Source organism: Lagopus leucura, unplaced genomic scaffold (assembly GCF_019238085.1).
Source record: "Lagopus leucura isolate 7727_CA_CO unplaced genomic scaffold, USGS_WTPT01 Super-Scaffold_100052, whole genome shotgun sequence".
NCBI classification, from domain to species: Eukaryota; Metazoa; Chordata; class Aves; order Galliformes; family Phasianidae; genus Lagopus; species Lagopus leucura.
The window spans coordinates 726789-747217 of record NW_024962298.1 but is presented as its reverse complement, the minus strand read 5'-3'; the positions used below and the strand labels follow the sequence as shown (position 1 = coordinate 747217).

The window sequence follows — 20429 nt, the reverse complement described above, 5'->3', positions numbered from 1 at the left end:
GTTTGGGGTGCAGGTTTAGGGTGAAGGTTTAGAGGTGCAGGTTTGGGATGCAGGTTTGGGATGAAGGTTTAGAGGTGCAGGTTTGGAGTGCAGGTTTGGGGTGAAGGTTTAGAGGTGCAGGTTTGGGATGCAGGTTTGGGGTGAAGGTTTAGAGGTGCAGGTTTAGGGTGCAGGTTTAGGGTGAAGGTTTAGAGGTGCAGGTTTGGGATGCAGGTTTGGGGTGAAGGTTTAGAGGTGCAGGTTTGGGATGCAGGTTTGGGATGAAGGTTTAGAGGTGCAGGTTTGGAGTGCAGGTTTGGGGTGAAGGTTTAGAGGTGCAGGTTTGGGATGCAGGTTTGGGGTGAAGGTTTGGGATGAAGGTTTTGAGGTGCAGGTTTGAGGTGCAGAATGAGAGACGCGGGTTCTGGAGGTGCAGGTTTGCACGGTGCGGGTTTAGATGCTCAGATCGAGCGGTGCAGGCTAGTGGTGCAGGCCGGGGGGGCACCCAGCCGTTACCCCGCAAAGATCCCCCAGCCCATGGGCAGGGCTCAGCTCCCTCAGCCACTCCCTCCTCCACCCGCGGGGCTCACACAGCTCGGGGTTCCCAGCGTTCTCGAGGGGCACACGGCGGACCCCGGCCCCGCGCTCGCGGCCGTTCCCCCCTCGGTACCCCCGACCGCGGCGCGGCCTGCGCGCGAGGCCCGGCCCCGGCGCCGCCCGCGGGCCCCGCTGCCGAGGCGGCCCGGCGTCCCCCCGTCCCCGCCGCCGTCCCCGGCCCTCACCATCTCAGCGCTGCCCGCGGCCCGGCCCCGTCCCTGCCGCCTCCATGCCGCCGGGCGGGCGGGCGGCCATCGGGCCTTGACGTCAGGGCCCCGCGCCTCCGTCGCCCGGCAACGCCGCCCGGGCGGTGACGTCACCGCAGGGACCCCGGCCCCGAGCCCCCGACCCGTCCCGGCCGCGTCTCGAGCGGGGCGGGCGGATGGCGGCGGGCGGCGGACCCCCGCGGCCCCACATCGGGTCCCCATGGGCTCTGCTCAGTGTCCCCGAATGTCCTTAGCGCGGACTCTCCGCGCGGTGCTCGCGGCCCCGTGCCGGGTCCCCACACGACGGCTCCGCGCCGGGTCCTTGCAGTCCTCACTCAGTGTCCCCCGCACGCGGTCCCCAGGAGCCCGCTTTCGGTCCCCGTGGCCTCACGTTGGGTCCCTGCGCTTCTCATTGTCCCTGTGGTCCCTCACAGCCCCTCATGGCCCCCATGACCCCGTGTTGAGTCCCGCATGCCCTCCCATTGGGTCCCTGGAGTCTCCCCTCATTGTCCCCAGCATAGGGTCCCTGCAGTCCTATCATGGCCCCTATGGCCCCGTGTTGTGCCTGCATGGCCTTCACTCATTGCCTCCAGCACAGTGTCCCCATGACCCCATGCTGGGTCCCCATGGTCCCCCGTGGCCTCATATCAGGTCCCTGCACTCAGTGTTGCCAGCATAGGGTCCCTCTGGTGTCTCACAGTCCCTCATGGTCTCTATGATCCCATGTGGTGTCCCCATGGCCTCACATTGGATGCCCTGTGGCTCTATACTGGGGCCTCATGGTCTCTGCTCAGTATCCCCAAATGTCCTTAGCATAGAGTCTCCATGGTCCCCCATGGTACTCATGGCCACATGCGGGTCCCCATGGTTCCCACAGCCTCACACTAGGTCCCTGCAGTCCTCACTCAGTGTTCTCAGCACAGGGTCCCCCTGGCCCCCCATGGTCCCATGTTGGGTCCCCATGCACCTGACTCAGTATCTCCAGTGTCCCCAGCACAGCGTCACATGGATGTGGCACTGGGTGCCCACCTTGGGTGCCACATTACTGTCACAAGGACCCCAAGAGGACCTCTATAAAGAGCCCTTCCTTGCGGTGTGGCACATTGTTCCCAATGTCTGCAGCACAGTGCCCTGATGATCCCAATGCAGAACATCCAGGTAGGGTCCCCCCATGCCCTCAGCAGTGTCCCCACGGTCCCAGCACAGAGTCCCCACATTGCGGGAACGACATCCCCATAATTCCAGCACAGTGCTCTCATGTCCTCGCCTCTCTCTCCCATTTTTGGGATGACATGGGGACACCTCACCCCATGCTACCCAGAGCCACTGACAAGACGGCTTCTGACAAGTTTGGGCACCCAGGCCTGCTCTGTAACTCAAGACACCTATTTTTGTCCCCAGATGTCTATTTCTGTCCCCAGACCACAGGGTTGGCAGCAGGGGGATGGCACGTCTTCCCCTGCACCTCCATCTTCCGTGGGATGTCATCGCATTGGGGGGTCTATGCGTGACGAAGCCACGTGGGTGCATTGACCTTTTCTCCCTAGGACACCTGTTTTGTCCCCCAAACTTGGGGGCAACCCCAATGACATATGGGGTGGCTCAGGGGCCAGCAGAAGCCGCTTCACGGCGCCCTTCGGCCGTCCGGCATCCCTGCAGGTACCGTGGGCAAGGGGCGCGGGTGGGAGAGCCGAAGGGAGCTAAGACTATAAGAGCAGCGCGGTCCCTTTAGGAGCAGCGCGGTCCCTTTAAGAGCAGCGCGGTCCCTTTAAGGCCGCGGCCACTCTTCCCCCGCGTGCGCTCAGGCTGTGCCACCCTCTGATTGGCTGCGCTGCGCGTGAGAGTCACATCGCTTCCTCCGCAGCTTGCGCGTCCGCTAGAAAAAAGAGTCTCGGCCGTTCGCCTCGTTGCGCAGTGGGCGGAGGGATCCGCGGGGCGGCGCTTCGGCCGGGATCACCTTGGCGGCGCGGCGGGGAGGCGTGCAGAGCGGCGGCGGCGCTTAGGCAGGACGGTCTCGGAGGCGGAAGCAGCACTAGGAGGTAACGGCGGCCTCCGGCTCCGCACAGGGAGGGCGTTGAAGGAGGGCGGCAAGTGGGCAGCCGAGGCCGCCGTCATCGTCGCCGGACCCGACGTTCAGGCGGGAGTGTTACGTTCACGGCAGGGCGCCGAGGGGGCGCTGAGGGGAGGGGGAGCTCCACGCGGTTGGGGTCGCGGCGGCGCTGGCGGAGGGTTGGTTGGGTGGGTGCCCGCAGCGCTCCGCCCGCCCGGGCTGAGTCAGCCGTCGGCGCCGCGGCCACGTGCTGGGGCCCCTCTCGGATCTTCCCGAGGCTCCCTGCTCTCCCAGCTCTGGGATTCCGTTCATCCCCGCGTGGCCGCCTGCCCCTCCCCCCCGCCCTGCCGCGGGCTTTGAAGCGCTCGGGGTGCGTGAATGGGGCTTTTGTTAGCGGACGGCGGCCGCCCGTCGAAGCGGAGAGGCGGCATGCAGAGCCCGCTACGTGCCACTCCGAGTCGGCACTGCGCTCCTTGGGGAGCGGGTGGTGCGCAGGGCCGGGTTCGGGCACCCTGCCGCCCCGGGGACGGCTCCAGAGCACGTGCTGGCACCGGTGTGTGTCTGGGGGGGGAGGGGAGGATGGTAGCCGGAGAACCACACCCCAACGCAGGGCCGAAAATGCCGCCGCCAGCACGCGGCTGCGCGCCCGCCCCGCACCCGGAGCAACGCTCGGACAGACGGTTGCGAGTCGTTGAGGAGCGGCCGCGCACCTCGCCGTGCCCCGGGGCCGAGCGCCGCGGCCACGTGCCGCCCTGTGCGGCCAGGAGGGGGAGGGGGCGGCGCCGCGCTGTGCGGGTCCGCACGTACGGCATGGGCTGCTGCGGCGCGCCCTGCGGGGCTTCCTGCATTAAGGCTCCGAAGCGCGGCGCTCTGACCGCTGCCGCTGTGCGGCGAAGCTGCCCGTCCTGTGCCGGCGCAGCCCGCTGCGCGGTGAGGATGGAAGGTGCGCACGCTCTGACTGTGTTCTCTTGATAAGTTTGCCGCCTGTGCTTCGTTTCTTTAGTTGAAGCCTGCTCCGTGCCCTTGTCCTCTAGGAAGGGCGGACGCGGCGTTACAACACGCAGTGAACGTGCCCGACGCTCATCCCCCGCCTGCTGGCTCGACGGCCCATCCCGGCCGGCCCCACGAGGGGTGCCTTTGGGAGGCCATCTTGCAGTTGCATAAGGCTGCGGCGCAACCTCCCGCAGTCGGAGTCATCCTCCCCTCCCAGAGAGGGGGGCCGCAATGTTGGCAGCCTGCTGTGCGCCCGGCTCCGTGGCTGTGGGTGGGGATGGCGGTGGGGCTGTGCCTCCTTCCTGCCCCGGGGCGCAGCTGGGATGCCGCAGCCAGAGGTTCGGTGCTGCAGCTCGCACTGAGTCACCCTGCTGCCCAGCCCGGCCCGCTGCCTTCCAACGGTTTTGCCTTTCTGGAATGTTCAGCGGTCGAGGAGGCACCGGCCATCTTGAGTGTGCCTTGCCTGAAATGGGGTGATACCTCGGGGGATTTGAGAGCTACGCCGAGTTACGCCCCGAGAAAGTAAAGCAGCTTTGTGTGGGGAATCAGGCTTTGCAAGGTATTACTCCCCCACCCCCTTCCTAGCTCAGCTCAGAGTGCCTTCAGGTGTTCCTGAGGAGCTGATTTAAAAAACAAAAAGTGGGAAATGCCAGACATTCCTCTTAGGGTTATAAAACCGCTCGCCCTTTGGGCATTGCTCCTTGCAAATGGGATGCAGGAGGAAGAACAAGAATGTGGAGCTCCCTGCAGCCCAGCAGATGGTGGCTGGGATTTTATTTTGCTGCTGTGTTTCCTCTGTTCCCCCCTGAGCAAGGTCACAGCACAGCCCTGTCGCTATGTCTCTTATCTCCTTGAGTCTGTTGGAGAATCTCTGGGGATTCTGACTCAAAGCAATTTAACTCTCCTCCCTTTTTATAAAATCATAAAGCCTTCAGGGCTTGGAAATCACACTCACAAATGACTTGAGTGGGTGGGGAGTTTTCACGAGGAGGAAGCTGTCTCCAAAGCAGGGAGGCTGAGCTCCTGCCCAACGTGCTCGTCTCTCCCCAACCCTGTTCCCCACAGCCACGCGGTCCCTTTCGCTGCTCTTTGCAGAGGCAGTTTCCCGGCAGAGGCTTTTTGTGCTATCCAGCAGGTGCTCCAGGATGCACCAGCAGATGTTAGAGGGCTGAAACACCCATGTTCAGGTCTGAGCAGCGGGCATCCCCATAATAAGGTGCCTTTGTTGAGGCTTTTATGTGGGCAGGCTTTCTTGTACTGACTTGAGTGAATCAGCAGCTTCTGGCAGGGCTGAGGTGAAGGACGCCTGCCAGGACAAATTATGGTTTTTGCTGGCCCGTCTTTGCGCTCCATTTCGCGCGGCGATGAGGCGATGGTGAGTCAGGGCTGCCTGCGAGAGGATCAGCACGTAGGTGGGGGGAGCGGCTGGCGGGGGACCTCTGTGCTGATGCTGCTCCCTTCTGCTCGGCCCAGCTTTAGTGGAGCTGCTGGTTTATTAATGCCCTTGGCAGCTGGAGGTGCACGGTGAGCTCTGTTTTTGTGGCAGATGGAGCGCATCTCTGCACGGCTCAGTGTGCTGATGGTGTACTGAGGGTCAGCAGTCCATCCGTCCCCCCCACCTTGGGGAGCAGCACACCAAGAAGCTGAGCCTTGCCCAGGCACATGGTCCCATCTCACCTGGGTGTAAGTGCAGAAGGAAGGCGTGCAGGAAGGAGAGGATAAGTGGCTTCTAGCTGCATTGCTGCTTGAGGACAGAATTCCCAGTGGGGGTCCTCCCATTGCAGCACACAACTGTGGGTTTCACTTCAGCTTTCTTGTGTGCTCAGAACCTTCCCTGCTGTTCTGGGGATGCTTTCATCTCGTGGAGACAAGCACGGAGTTTCCTACTCCCAGAAACAGCCGGTCTCAAGCCCTGTCGGAGTCTTCCTGCCTCCTGCAAATGCATGGACTGCAGTAGTGGTGTATTCATTTGGAAGAGGGCCCTTGAGGACATTCAAGGATTCTTTAGTCTTATTTGCATCGTCTGCCCCGGCGTTGTGCTCAATCAACTCAAGTCTGATTATCTGCGGGCTTAAAGGCCGGGTTAAGCCTAGGTGCACTTGGTGTGCTGAGGTGTGTCCCCGCGTGCAGCACGCCTGCAGTCACGCCAGCAGCCGGCCGCCCGGTCCCCAGGCTGCTGGCAGAGATGGGCTGAGAGCGGGCAGGCAGCGGGCAGCGCGCTGCCTGTGCACTGAAGCGCTTGAATTTTGTTGCGTTGTGTAGCTGCAGGGGAAGACTGGCAATGAAGAGAAGCTATGAAGGGAACTTCTGCATAGAAGGCAGGTGAGCTTTGGGTGGTGTCCATGGGGAATGACATTTAAATAGAAGTGTGTCTTGCCTGTATCTAAGACTCTCAAGTAGGAACATGACGATAGTCTGACCCAGTAGCAGCTTTCTCGTTACCTCCATATTCATCACGTGGGTGTGTTGGTGTCTCTGCATGGTGAGTGAGCAGGGGTGATCCCTAAATCCGGCACCATTTTCTTCTCTTGCAGACACCGAACTCCAGTAACCATGTCGAAGCACCACGATGCAGGGACCGCTTTCATCCAGACCCAGCAGCTGCACGCTGCCATGGCAGACACCTTTCTGGAGCACATGTGCCGCCTGGACATTGACTCTGAGCTGACCACTGCCAGAAACACCGGCATCATCTGCACCATCGGTACGTGGCTCCCACATCCCAGGGAACGTGGCTCACGTTAGGCTGTGAATGCCTGTGCTGGTGAAACTCATTGTGGGAATGTGGGATGGCTTCAGCCTTCATCTGTTGCCAAGGCTGTGCCTGTCTGTTGAAACAACACAACTTTCCCATGCCTGTCTGCCTGCTTTTATTGCTAGTAGTAAATCCAGTGATGTCTGAACCGGTTGGGTTCAAATGTGCTCCCAAAGTCAAGTTAAGACAAAGGAGCTGCTTTTGTGTTGAGCAAGTCTGTATCCACTGTGTCTCAGTTAGCCCCTCCACATGAAACAGCCTGATGCTTGTGGGTTATCTCATTATTTATAGCAGGTTAATATTCAAACTGTTTCCTCCTCTTAGGCCCAGCCTCCCGCACTGTGGACAAGCTGAAGGAAATGATTAAATCTGGAATGAATGTTGCCCGCCTCAACTTCTCGCATGGCACCCATGAGGTAAGGATGGGGGTGGGACTGACGCTGTCCTGAACTTGTGACTGCTCATCCCTTCCTTCCCTTCTGCAAGACGAGACCAAGGGAAATCCAACTTGCTCCAGAGCAGCTGTGGTAGTGTAGGAAGACAAAACTTCATGTTTGGGGGAAGTGTGCCAGCTGTAAATGCCAAGCCTGCAACATTCCTGATAATGTTTCAATGCTTTCTGGAAGCAGCTTGAGTTATTTCCACACCCTTTTCTGCACCTACCTCTATCTGGGAGCCAGGTAGCTGATATCTGAGTTCCTTTGCTTCTTCCCCACCCTCATGGGGAAATGAACTCGCATCTGCTTTAGGGCTAGGCTGCTTCTGGGTTGCCTGCGTACCTCTGCAGGAGTACGCAGCCATTCACAGTACACAGTCATTCACCCTGCTTCACCGTTGAAGGTTTTGCAAGCGGTCAGTGAATAACTTTGTCTCAAAAGATAAGTCAGCTGAAGTAATTACTGTGTGTGTCTGGAGGAATTGCGCTTCTGGACTTGCCTGGATAGCCAGCTGCTCAGGTTATGTCCTCAGTAGTCATGAAGCTAGCAGCTTGTCACTTGTGGGGGCAGTAATCCTCTGGGAGTAAGGTCAGAAGAAATGAACACTGCTTGTGGTGGACGAGCCCTTTTTGATATAAATAGAAGAGATCCTCTGCAACGCTGCTGGAGCAAAGGATCCCATTCCAGGTTGCCCGGAATGCCACCCTTAGCGTTGAGACTGAGTTCTTACGCTGGCTGCCCTCCTGCTTTCAAAATGTCAAACTGTAACCAAATGACAGCTATCAGTGGCTTTACTTAGTGAGCTGTGAGCCCTGAGGTGTGTAACGGCTCGACCTCTCACCCTCATGGCCTTTAAAGGCCACAGGGCACTGTAGAAATCAAAAGGTCTGGTGTTTAGCTGCGCACAACCGTTGGACCATGACTGCATTAGCCTGTGGTAGCAGCAGTGCGCAGGCTGCAGCTGACCAAAATTCAAACGTAGAAAGGGCTGTATGGACTGGTTTCACTCCTCAGTGGTCGCGTGCTGCTCCCAGCCAGGAGGTTCAGCAAGGAGTTGGTGGCCAAGCTTGAACCTTCTTAGCTGTCTTAGCACAGTGCTGTGGTTGGTGTGCTTGCTTGCTGAGGTGAAGGACAGGGAATGTGGCTTGGCTTTGGGTGAAGTGCAGCCCAATTGCATATTTGGTTTAGATGGAGGTTAGGTGATTGCAGCAAAACCAACTGCTGTCTGCTGCCCAGTTTGACTGCTAGCTGAGTAACCAGGCAAGACTGAGTTCCCATCTGGTTCCTCAAGCACTCTGTTGTCCACTACAGTTGCTTGAGGTTTTCACGTGCTGTCCATATTTCAGTTCCAATGTTCATCCTAAAACACATAACAGGGCTCAAGTTAGTAGCTGCAACCAGATGCTAGACCTTGAAGCTCTTTCATGGAGGAAGTCTGCTTTTACTTCAGCCCCTGCCAGCATTCCGATCACGTGTAATTCTTGTGGAAGACTTCCTGGGAGCTGGTCATTGATCTGTACCAAGTAATAAAACATCCCAGGTGACTGATAAGCCCCACGGCTCTGCTCAGGCATGTTTCCGGTGCTGCCTGTTACAGCTGGGGTATGTGGAAGGACCAGGTGCTTTCTCAGTCTCCGCTTGTGCACTTGATCAGTAAACTTAATTTTTTCTGCTCTTGAGAGCTAGCTGTGGTGTATTTCTGGCTGAGGGCATGCATGGCTTGCTGCAGATGCACCTTCCTGATCCCAGGGCAGGTGATGTGAGGACAGCTAGGTGATCCAGGCTGCATGCTGTCAGCCCATGCCACAGGGAGGGGAAAGGGCATTTCTTACCTTCCGGAGCCTGCCAAGTATTGCATAACTGTCAAGCTTATCTCTAGTGTTGTTTAAACTAGATAGCAACCTGACTTGATGATCATCTGAAGCTTGTTTGAGATGATTGGGATGGGAATTTCCCTGTGAAACTGTCCCAAAATTGGCAGTACTAACAAAATGCTCTTGCACCCATGGAAGGGTTTTGGAGCGTGGTGTGCGGAGTCAGAGCCTTGAACGTCTGGCTGCAGTTGCGTTAGCTCTCAAAATAAAATGCAAATACGTAAAGGGATAATATCCTCTGAGTAAATCCCTTATCCCTAGCGGAAATCTGAGTCAGAGTTGTGAAAGTGTCCACCCATGTGCTTGACAGCAACGTCCTTGCTTTGGTTGTGTTGGTGGGACTGATAGTGGGGGATGAGGTTGAAAGGCTCTGGGGCAGTGTGGCACCTCCACTTTCAAGCTCTGAAGGGAAGAGGACAGCAGCTATGTGCAACCATCCCTTAGCTTTGATGCTTTCTTGCTGTTCTGTCCTTTCACACATGCAGTCCTCCAGCTGCTGCTATTTGATCATACTTGAGTAGTGTTTGGGCTATGTAGCACAAGCAGTGGAGTAGAAGTGAGCTGAAAGTTTCCCTCTCTTTTCCAGTATCATGAGGGCACAATTAAGAACGTGCGAGAGGCTACAGAGAGCTTTGCCTCTGACCCAATCACATACAGACCTGTGGCTATTGCACTGGACACCAAGGGACCTGAAATCCGAACTGGACTCATCAAGGGAGTAAGTTGCTCCTTTTTTTTTTTTTTTTTTATGCCCACCTTTTCCAGTGCCTGAGATTAGATAATGTTCCCATGGCCTGCTTTTCCCAAACAAGGATTATCTTATGAGAACAAAATAACTGTATGTGTTGTCTGGCATTTGTACCAAGAGTCTGCACGAACTGCTGCAAGGCAGCTGGGTGCTTGTTTTTTCATGTTTTTTTTTTTTCTGAAACACTTGTTTTGACACGCAGAGTGGCACAGCAGAGGTGGAGCTCAAGAAGGGCGCAGCTCTCAAAGTGACCCTGGACAATGCCTTCATGGAGAACTGTGATGAGCACGTCCTGTGGTTGGACTACAAGAACCTCATCAAAGTTGTAGATGTGGGCAGCAAAATCTATGTGGATGATGGTCTCATTTCCCTGCTGGTTAAGGAGAAAGGTGTGTAGCAACCCTCACAGCATTTGCTAGCTCTCCTTGTTCATTCTTCCCTAAGAATCTTTGTGACTTCCTTCCCTCCAGAATGGTTCTTTAAGTTCTGAGTTAAAGAAATGAGCACTGAGATCTAAGACTTAATGCTGCAGTGAGATGTTATAGTTAAAAAAAAAAAAAAAAAGTTGCTCAGCTGGGGTAATTAGCTTGAGCTGGCATTCAGTAGTCATCCAGAACCCCCTCTCACAGATGAATACGTGGGGGGCATGCGTATGCCTATTAAACTACATTAATTCATACTTCCTACTCAGAGTTGAGCAAATTTTGTAACAAGATCCTGTGTTTTATGGTTAGAAACTGAACTAGCTTTACTGGTAGTGCAAGGGAAAGTGAATTTCCCAGTGTTTCCTTCATGGTGGTTCAAAAATCTGCTCTAGCCTGGAGGTATCTCCTGTAACTCCAGAGCATGCAGGGAGGTGTGGGTGAGGTGCTTGGATATTATGGGATGCCCACATGCAGAAATGTAGCCTGCTAGTTCTTTGAGGGAAGCAGCCCCAATCTCCTGCATGGTGGGGAAAAGAGGCATCTTTCCCTAAAGCACACAGTGGTTTTGTGCTGTGCTCTCACAGGTACGTTACAAGCTCACGTGTTACGGGAGTCTCAAGGAGAGCAGTGCTGTGCTTCTGCTGTGATTGCTGTAAACATTGTGGTTCTCAGGCAGCTTTGGCAGGAGGGGATGTGGGAGCTGGTGGTGGGGAACTCACCCTGCTATGCTCTGACTGTGGGAATGCATCTGTTTCAGGCAAGGACTTTGTCATGACTGAGGTTGAAAATGGTGGCATGCTTGGTAGCAAGAAGGGAGTGAACCTCCCTGGTGCTGCGGTTGACCTGCCTGCGGTCTCAGAGAAGGACATTCAGGACCTGAAATTTGGTGTGGAGCAGAACGTGGACATGGTGTTTGCTTCCTTCATCCGCAAAGCTGCTGATGTCCACGCTGTCAGGAAGGTGCTAGGGGAAAAGGGAAAGCACATCAAGATCATCAGCAAGATTGAGAATCACGAGGGTGTGCGCAGGTGAGCTTTGCATGAGTGGCACTGCAAGTCCTTCACTCTGGAGCAGCAGGAGGACACGACCCTTTCATGCTGTAGCTCCTCAGAAATGTACATCACTCTTTGTAGTGAGTGTGATTTCAGACTTCAGTGCTCAGGATGCAAACTGGTGAGCTAATGCATGGAATCACCAAATATGTGACAAACTATTAGACTGAAATGTCTCAGATAAGCTCTTGCTCTTCTTAATCTGTTTATATATAACTTAAGAAATTGTCCTATGGCTTGACCTTATGTTCCTTCCTCCTGCTGTGGTATTACAGGGTACCAAAATGGCACCTGGAAGGTCAGCATGTCGATAGGCTGTCTGTGCATCAGGCTCTGAGTGATGCTTCCTTTCAGAAAAGGGAGGACAGCAGGGAGGACACCCTCAAAACAAAGGGGATAATGAATCTCTCCTCTTGCTGCAGGTTTGATGAGATCATGGAGGCCAGCGATGGTATTATGGTGGCCCGTGGTGACCTGGGTATTGAGATCCCTGCTGAAAAAGTCTTCCTTGCACAGAAGATGATGATTGGGCGCTGCAACAGGGCTGGCAAACCCATCATCTGTGCCACTCAGGTGCTCTGAACACGAAGCTAGCTTGTATAACTGCTGGGTGTTTGTGGGTCTGGCAGGGTGTCAGCAGCTGTCCTTGCATGCTGCGGAGAGTCTGGGGGCAGATCTTTGATAGCATTTGTTAGCAGGTGAGAAGCAAGAGCCAAGAGGCGTTGCAGTGGCTGAACAACACATCTTCAGGGATTTGGGGTCTTCCCCATTAAGGCTTGGCTGCTGAAGGCTCTACCCCTTAAAACCTTACACTACATGAGCCTTTTGGGATGTGTCCAGAAAATTTTGGGGAAAAATAACCTGCATTTTGCATCTTAGAGCAGCATGTCCCTATCTAACAGAAGGATTGCTCTGAGTTGCTGTGTCCCGGGTCGTTTGAAAGTTGCACTCATTCTGCTGCGTTAGAAGGAACAGAAAAAACAATATGATCTATAATATGATTACCTTGGGAACTGCAAATGAGGGGAGGAAGCTGACACTGCAGCTTCAGTACAGATCACAGGCAGACAGTCCTCAGGCACTGGCAGGGCTGACTAGCAGTACTTGCTCTGGGTACAGGCTGTGGGATTATGTGCCTCTGTTAGGGTAGTGCAGATTGACTCTAGGCAGTCATTAGGTGAGATTCTGCATGTACCAGCCACATGTTTCCAACCAGAACAGCATGTTAGTAGCAACCTCAGAAAGGAGCAGGAGCATATGCTGCAATAAATCTCCAAGTTGAGTTTCTTAGACCAAGCTCTGGTGCTGAGAAGTCGAACTGGAAAGTGAGAATACAATATCTGTGGTGCTGTGTGAGTTAAAGCCCTTCAGAAAAGGAGTAAGTGTAGAGTGGGAAGAAAATGTGTTGTGTGTTTTTGCTTTAATTTAGAGCTTGTTAGGTAGCAGGCCCCTCTACAGGACAATGTCTCTCCCTGCTACCAGAAGTCAGGTTATACCTTGACTTGTACCTTACACGTGTATGGAGGTGCCTTAGTGCAAAACCAGCTGCTTCCTCCTGCTGTATCCTGACTCTTCTGAACTCATTTATCTGCAGATGTTGGAAAGCATGATCAAGAAGCCTCGCCCAACCCGTGCTGAGGGCAGTGATGTTGCCAATGCAGTTCTGGATGGAGCGGACTGCATCATGCTGTCTGGGGAGACCGCCAAGGGAGACTACCCGCTGGAGGCTGTGCGCATGCAGCACGCTGTGAGTAGCCCCCCTGGTGCAAGTGGCAGTGCTCTGCCTTCCCACACCTGGAGATGTGAATGCCTGGTGCTAGGTGGCAGCACCTAGTGGCATAAAGCAGCAGTTCTTTGGTTCGTGCTCCCACCGTGGGGTTTGCTTTACCTAGCGTGGCCCTGAGGGTCTGGAGCCTTGCATTGAATGCTGCACGCTGCTGCCAGGTGGAGCTGAGAGCTGCATTGCAGTGCTCAGAGATCTAAAACTTCAATTGAAACACCTTCATTTTGATTTAAGGCTAAGGTACAGGCTTTTTGGCTGCTACCTTGGTATGAATTTCTTTGAATGCCTTGTGCATTTTAGTGTTTTAATTGCCTTAAACTTGCCCAAGGTCAGGAAGCTGCTTGTTAAGCAGTGTCTCTAGATAACATAGTGTTAGCTGACTCCTCAAGGTTGTGGGGGAAGGGAGGGACTGGGAAGGGTGGGAAGGAGGAGGCTTGAGGTGTTGCATCCAGCAGCTGATGCATTTGGTGGTGGGAATGTTTGTTGCACGACAGCACCATGTTTTTACATGCCTGAACTGCCAGAAGGCTCTGCTCTGCTTCACGTTAACCCAGCTTGTGTTTCAGTTCATCAAAAATCCTGATGCCAGACATCTAGAAGTACTGGCTTTCCCCACTTGCTAGGGCTGTGAATCATGATAGTTTCATCTGTAGTTCAGGTGATACAGATGAAGGCACTGAGCTAGCATTTCTGTTTGCAGTGCATTATCTAAACATCTTTTATCTGGTCAGTATGGAGTGCTGTTTTCTCACATGGCAAATAAAACATGACTTTTAACTACTGGGCAGTGACTGCTGGCTTACGAGCTGAATTCTAACTGAACTCAAATTCCTTCCTTAGTCTTTCAGCCCTACATTGAGGGCTGAATCTTCCTACCAAGATTTGGAAACTTACTGCCATGAATGTTGCAGTTCTGGCCTGAAAGCGTAGTTAGCTACAGCACAAACTGAGTTTGTGGCTCCGTTCCCCCCCCTGCACGTGCTTCCCTCTTCCTGCAGGGCTGAGGATAATGGTGCTCCTTCTGCCAGGCCCACAGAGATTAACTGAAAGTTTATATCTGCTCTATGGAGGAGCAAATCCAGATTTATTGTTAATGTATGTAGACATAGGCAGGAAGGTCATCAGCAGAACTGAGAATGAGCAGGACCTGCACCCTTTGCTTCACTGAAATGCCTTCAGCTGCTCTCTCCCAGAGTTTTGCTGGGTTGCTGTATGGTTTCACAAAGCAATCATTTTCCAGTGAGCTTTGCAGCAATGAGCTGTTTCCTCACTGGCTTCTCTGCAATAAAAAAAGGTGCTTGGAGTTTGGCAGCAAGTTTCCAAATGTTGAGCAGAGTGTTTCCTACTTCTTGAAATGGGCTTCCTTCCACTTCCAACTGATGATCTACAGTTACCAAATGCTGATCTGGCCCTTCTGTCTAACAGGACCACAGTGTGCATAGCTCTTCCACTTCCTTTCCTCTCACTTCCACTCTGCAGTCTCTACCCTCATGCTAACTACAAACACAAACTGTTTCCATGCACGTAAAGCCAGCTGTGATGTGCAGTGAGGAATTGCTGTGCCCTTCTGAAGCCGTTGTCAGAGCAGGCACTTGAGCACTGAGTTGCATTCCGACTCTTGGCAGTGGAGAAGTAGCCTTCCCACCAAATTCAGGTTCACTCTGCGTGTAGTGCAAAGCTACCTGCATCTGGCCTGGGAGCTGAAGGCATGCTGCCTGCCTGCTGGTGCCTGCAGTGTTTCCAGGCAGGGATGTATACTCCATAATCCGTTCGACCTAACAGTGTGAAGCCAGCAGAAACAAAACTGAGTGCTTTAGGACTGGTGTGTTGGCTCTGGACTCGTGTTCCTATCTATCACATGTCCTGTTATATTTAGACATAAGACACTTAACTACTTTGGCTTAAACTGGTATCTGTGGAAGAGGGATAATTCCAGCATCATGAAAAATAATCCATTAGCACCAAAGTAGCAAAATTTTTATTGGAAAGGGGATCCAAGTGCAAAGGTCCTATGACAACGGCACTACAGTCTTTGCTTTAACATCAGCTTGTAGTGCAGTGTGTGGCAGCTGTTCAGCTTTGGGAGTAAGGGGGTGAAGACCTTGAGAAGATCAGCCTTTGCATGCTTTTCTAGTCTCTGCAAGCCTTCTTTATCAGGTTGTTAAGGGCGAGTGCAGCCTTCTGAGATGGGAATTGTCTTTTCATGTGAGCGATTCTCATGCTACTGGGATGAATAAATGATGGAGCTTGTTGCACATGCTTAGGCTGTGACCAGGAGGCCTTTAATTGTGCACCTCTGGCCTGTCTGAGCCTAGCATAAATTCCTCACTGTGTGGTGAGACAGCCCTGTAAAGAAGGCTTGCTTCTGCTTTTTCCTCTGTCTCTGAAAGAGAAGTTGGTACAGCACTTGGAGGTGAAACTTCTTTGGCTCTTAGTTGAACTGGATGAAGCTAGGAGGGCACACATCTCCCTTTCCAGGGAAGAACTACCGGGAAGTGAAATAAGCAGCCACAAGAAAGAGTGGTCTGAGGGGTTATGCTATAATCCCTGAAAAGCAAACTGCGCTTGGTTGCTCTGAGAAGAGTCCTAAATACAGCGAGAGTGCTGCCATTAAGGCACCATGCCAGCCGGGTGGTGTGGGGCAGGCAGTGCAGCTGTGCTGTGACATGCAGCAACACATCTGAGAGCCAAAGAGTGTTCCGCAGCCTGACCTTTAGTGTCCTCTTGCATGCATTACTATGACAATTAAGCAAATTAATGTGATCTCATGTTCCTCTGGTCTATCTTTCCTTCTTTTCTTTCCTCTTTTCTTCTCTGCCCTTCTTCCTCGGGACTGCAGATTGCTCGTGAGGCTGAGGCCGCAATGTTCCATCGTCTTCATTTTGAAGAAATCTTACGCCACAGTGTACATCACAGGGAGCCTGCTGATGCCATGGCAGCAGGCGCGGTGGAGGCCTCTTTTAAATGCTTTGCAGCAGCTCTGATAGTTATGACCGAGTCCGGCAGGTAGGGCTCAGAGAGGGGAGAGGCTTAGGCTGGGTAAGGTAACTGATGCTTGTTCCCAGCATGCGGGTTAGATATGTGCTGCGTGCCGGCCGTTGCGTGAATGAGAGACCACTCTTAACACTGCAGGCGTTCAGCAAGCAGCGTGCAGCTCTGGTGTCCGCAGGGCCGCAGGTAGGTAGGAGCAGAGCAAGAGTGCCTGGCAGTTGGGCATGAATGGCAATTGAGTGTGGGCCCAGCAGGGTGAGATGCCACCAACTGGTGAGAAAAACTCGGAGGATCAAATTGCTCTTCATTAAGGTGGTGCTGAAGCCAATTTTGGCTCATTGGCAACTCTTCTGAAAGGCAGAAGCTGGCAGCAGCTGTGTGACACCTCTGTGACAGAGCGCCTCGCTCTACGCAGTGCTGAGTGACTGACACGAGTGTTGTCTTCCCGAACGCATGTCGCTCTTCTAGATCGCCCGTGAGGCGGAGGCCGCCATCTTTCACAGGCAGCTGTTCGAGGAGCTGCGTCGCCTGACCCCCCTGAACTGCGATCCCACCGAGGCCGCTGCTGTTGGCGCTGTGGAAGCGTCCTTCAAGTGCTGCAGCGGGGCCATTATTGTCCTCACCAAGTCCGGAAGGTAGGAGGTCGCAGGTTCCCTCGGATCACGGCTCCGTGACCGAGTTGGGGGAAGGAGACCCGCACAGAGTGCCTTGAAATAAAGCTGTAGCAGCGGAGCCCAGGTTTGGCAGCGACGATTCCTGGGGAGGTGGCAGACATCTCAAACATCTGCGCACATGCGGCACTGGGTTCCTGAGCCTGCCAGCGTGGCATCAGCACCAGGCCCTGCCTCTTCCTGCTCTGCACAGCACCTCTGCCAGCATTGCTGGCTGGAAGAGCGGAGGGGAAAAGTAAACTGCTGCAGCTTCTACCTTCTTAGCAAGAAGTCCTCAAGTTAGCAGTAGAGTTAAAAGTTGAGCAGATGCAGAGTCTTTTCTTTTCTATCAAGGCTTTGTCCTCTTGAAAGAGCTGTAGTTTGGCTGCTACCTTGCTGAACCTTCTAGGCACCAACCCAGCTCCCCTAAGCACAAGAGGGGTGAAGAAAGAATGCTTAATCAGAATTGTCAGGTGGGGGAAATGAATGCATTGCAAGTTTTTACAAGCTTCCCAAAGCCTGCCTGTGAGTAGTCCTGTGGAAGAAGCAGGCGTCCAGCTGGGTGAGCTCAGCACCGTGGCTGCAGGTGAGGCAGCAACGCAGACTGAAGCTGTGTAGGGAGGGATTTCTGAACCAGCTGTGCTGATGATACACTGCTCTTCCTGTTGGGTGAGAGTGAAGCACAGGGCTGCAGCCTGGCTGTGAGCAGCTTTCCAGCTAGAGGAGCTACGCTCAGAGGGTGGTGGACCATAAGTCTCAAACTACTTTCTAGAAGAGAAGCTGAGTATCTTACATGGAGCTGGCAGCAGAATTAGTGCTGCAACAGAAACATGACTGTGCACGTGCTGGGCATGGCCCACCTCAAGAACCCTTAACCTAAACTTACAGCTTAGAGTGATTTGAAGTAGCCACTTTGTGCAAAGACGAGGAGCGACTACATGAGCACAGTTCTGGATACCCTTCTAAAGTTTCTTTGTGAAAGGTTCCAGTCTTACACTTGACCTTTTTGGAAAGATTTGAACTCTGGTATTTGAATATTTTTAGCTGTGGATTCTGTTACAGCCTCGGAGTACCTGCGTGTGTTAGAGCTGCTGGGCAGTGTGGGGAGGATTGTCTGAGAGCTGGCACGTGTGACTGGGGGCTTTTGAACCAGGTTCTTGCTGAGCTTGGCTCCAGAAAACAAGGTTTGCAAAAGCTAGCAAAGCTGCTAGCAAGTGTGTCAGAAAGATGGAGCTGTAAATGGCATGGCTGTGCAGCTTTTATTTTTTTTGGCTTCTAAAAGCGGAGCCCAAGGGAGGGGAGGCTGTAGTTGCCACCCTGTGCTTGCTGCCTGCTGTATGGAGGCTCTGGTGTCCCTGGTCTCTGCATGTGGGTGTCAGCCTCCATCAGAGCAACCCCGTGCTCCCCACACTCAGACCAGATGAAGGCACTTGCTTCAGTATTGCTTCCAGCAGTGCATCTGCTTTGGGGGGGGGGGGGGGGGGGGCTAGCATGAACACATGGGATTAAATGTTGGTTGCTCCTCTGAGACTTAAACCCATCAGTGAGCTGTGGTCAGACCTAACTTTGGGGGTGGCTGCCTTTCCCTGACATGGATTCTGCCCTCTGAAAGCATCCTCACACTACTGCTGACACTGCTGACACAGGCTTGTTCCACCTCATGAGGTGGGGGTTGACAAGAACAGTGAAAACTTGCAGGGACTCTGCTGAGATGCCGAGGAGAGCTTGCAGAGGACAGAATAGATGGCAGCTAGCCACCTTCACATAGCAACAGAGACAAATAAATGCTTGTGTTTGGGCCGAAGCATGCAGATGGCACTTTGAAACCCAGGGGTGCGGCAGTCTCACCCGCAAAACCCATTAGGGTCTGTTGCCTCATGGTATTGCTCGGCCCCACTGCTAAATTGAGAAATGAGTGTTGAGCTCTGCTGGTAGAACTGGGCTCTTGCAAAATATTGTGCCAGCATCCCCTGGTCTCAACCTGGCACACTTCCAGAAGTGGCAGAGCTCTCCAGGGTGATGGGAGATGGCCTGTGCTGCAGGCAGGGGTGCCCCTCTGCTTGTGCCTGTGCTGCAGTGCTGTGCCTCACCCTGTGCTGCTTTTCCCTCTTGCAGGTCTGCACACCTGGTGTCCCGGTACCGCCCGCGGGCTCCTATCATCGCTGTCACCCGCAATGACCAAACAGCACGCCAGGCACACCTGTACCGTGGCATCTTCCCCGTGCTGTGCAAGCAGCCGGCCCACGATGCCTGGGCGGAGGATGTGGATCTCCGTGTGAACCTGGGCATGAATGTCGGTGAGTGCTGCGCTCCTGCCTTGCTCTGGGGGCTGCGGCAGGACCTGCAGCAGTGTCGGTGCTGCTGTTGGAATGTGGGGGACCACGGTTGTGTAAGTGCACCGCATCTAACGGGGAAATGGGACGGTGGTTTTGTCACGGCAGCTTTGAAATAGCTGCCAGCAGGAAACCAGCTCTGCTTTAGTAAGTGAGAGAAGGGAGGTGTGAGGAGACCTGAGTGCTGATGCTTTTTCCTTTTTCCCCAGGCAAAGCCCGTGGATTCTTCAAGACTGGGGACCTGGTGATCGTGCTGACAGGCTGGCGCCCTGGCTCCGGCTACACCAACACCATGCGGGTGGTGCCCGTGCCATGAGCTGCCGGCACCTCCCCTCTTCCACCCCCGCGCCCTTCCCCATGCATTAGGCCTGCAGTCGCTTGCGATGTTCTCCTCGTCCTTAGCGTGGATTTAGGTTGCTCAACACCACCGAGTGCAGCAGCGGGGGAAGAGACCTTAAATCACTCAGAATACTTGAAGTGTGTAGTGTTTCCAGACCTCTCTGCCTGTAGTTAGCCATGTCACAGTGGGGCTCTGCGCTCCCCGTGTCCCCCTAGCTTAGCACTGTCCTCAGGGTGTGGCTGATGCCTCTCCTTGCCCCGGCTGTGGGGTGATGGGGAAGGAGTAGGCATTCGTGGTAAACGGTTCTGCTGCTGCACACCGCAGCTCCCCCAGGTTGGTGCCCTCTGTCCCCGAGGGGTTATGGGTTGTCCCCTCTGGGCTTACACTCCAAAGGTGTGCTCCGCGGTTCCTACTAGAAACCCAAACCAGAGTGCTGCTCGTTGTGCCCCTGGGTGCAGGTGGAGTCCTGCTGGTTGTTGGGGTGCAGGATGGGTGGGGGACGCACGCTTCATCTCTATGCAGCCACCTGCCCTTATATGGTGTCTGTCTGTGTTGTCGCCTTTCCTGAGAGCGTTCCCTCTGTCTGGGCGCCCTGTTTGCTCCGGTGGGTGTACGGGGTTGTGGAGCACCACTGTGCACGTTAATAAAGAGCTGAGCACCCCTGCCCACTGTTTCTTGTGCTGCTGCTGCGCGACAGCGGGGTCGTGCGTGGGGGTGGAGAGGCGGGGGGCCACCACAGGGGGGCACCCGGAAAGGGGACGCGGGCCCTTTAAGAGGCGGGGCAACTGCGCAAGGGGGCGTGGGGCCGACAGGCCCCCCCTCATGCTACTGGAGGGCGGGCCGCTGATGCGAAGGGATCGAGCTCAGCGGCGCCGCTCAGCCACCAATGGGAGCGCGGGGCGGGGGCGGGGCTAGGCGGCGGGCGACGAATGAACGGTCGGCGTGGAGCCGCGAGGCATGACGGCGCCGGGCAGCGCGGGGCCGCCGGGCAGGTAGGGGCTGCGGGCCGGGACCCGGGTTCGGAACCCGCGGCGGGAGCGGGACGGAGGCGCGGGGCCGGGGCCGCTCCCCGGGAACGGGGGAAGGCGGGCGGCCCTCGACCCGTCCCGGGCGGCGGCGGGCCGCGAGGCGAGCGCGGAAGGTCACGGCGCTGCTTCGTGCGGCCCTGAGGAGATCCCCGAGTCCTCGAGGCGCCGAGCGGCAGCCCCGGCCGAGC

The 20429-nt window shown here is 54.9% G+C and overlaps 2 protein-coding genes across 7 annotated transcripts in view; one reads left to right on the top strand and one right to left on the bottom strand.

Annotated features, from left to right (window-relative positions):
• PARP6 (poly(ADP-ribose) polymerase family member 6) overlaps positions 1-824 on the bottom strand; it is a 10037-nt gene extending 9213 nt beyond the window's left edge. For all 4 annotated transcript variants that reach the window (XM_042885639.1, XM_042885640.1, XM_042885641.1 and 1 more), the window contains exon 1: positions 762-824. In XM_042885639.1, coding sequence (XP_042741573.1) covers positions 762-764 — 3 coding nt within the window. In that variant the 5' untranslated portion in view covers positions 765-824. The remainder of the gene's footprint in view (positions 1-761) is intronic.
• Positions 825-2416: 1592 nt separating this feature from the next.
• Positions 2417-19878, top strand: PKM (pyruvate kinase M1/2). 3 transcript variants are annotated; one of them, XM_042885686.1, is made up of 11 exons: positions 2417-2441; positions 6360-6529; positions 6905-6996; positions 9478-9609; positions 9842-10028; positions 10822-11092; positions 11539-11689; positions 12711-12863; positions 16359-16525; positions 18656-18837; positions 19083-19878. In XM_042885686.1, exons 2-11 carry the CDS (start codon positions 6379-6381, stop codon positions 19187-19189), a joined length of 1593 nt encoding a protein of 530 aa, XP_042741620.1. In that variant the 5' UTR covers positions 2417-2441; positions 6360-6378; the 3' UTR covers positions 19190-19878. The 3 variants fall into 3 exon arrangements, with proteins under 3 accessions (XP_042741620.1, XP_042741618.1, XP_042741621.1); XM_042885684.1 differs by lacking the exon at positions 16359-16525 and adding an exon at positions 15739-15905 and having other exon boundaries at positions 2418-2441; XM_042885687.1 differs by lacking the exons at positions 2417-2441; positions 16359-16525 and adding exons at positions 2717-2821; positions 15739-15905.
• The last annotated feature ends 551 nt before the right edge of the window (positions 19879-20429 follow it).

Coding starts and splice junctions, on each gene's coding strand:
- PKM (XM_042885686.1), top strand. CDS start 6,379: ATGTCGAAGCACCACGATGCAGGGACCGCTTTCATCCAGACCCAGCAG. Junction 9,610..9,841: donor GAACTGGACTCATCAAGGGA/GTAAGTTGCTCC, acceptor TTTGACACGCAG/AGTGGCACAGCAGAGGTGGA. Junction 16,526..18,655: donor GTCCTCACCAAGTCCGGAAG/GTAGGAGGTCGC, acceptor TCCCTCTTGCAG/GTCTGCACACCTGGTGTCCC.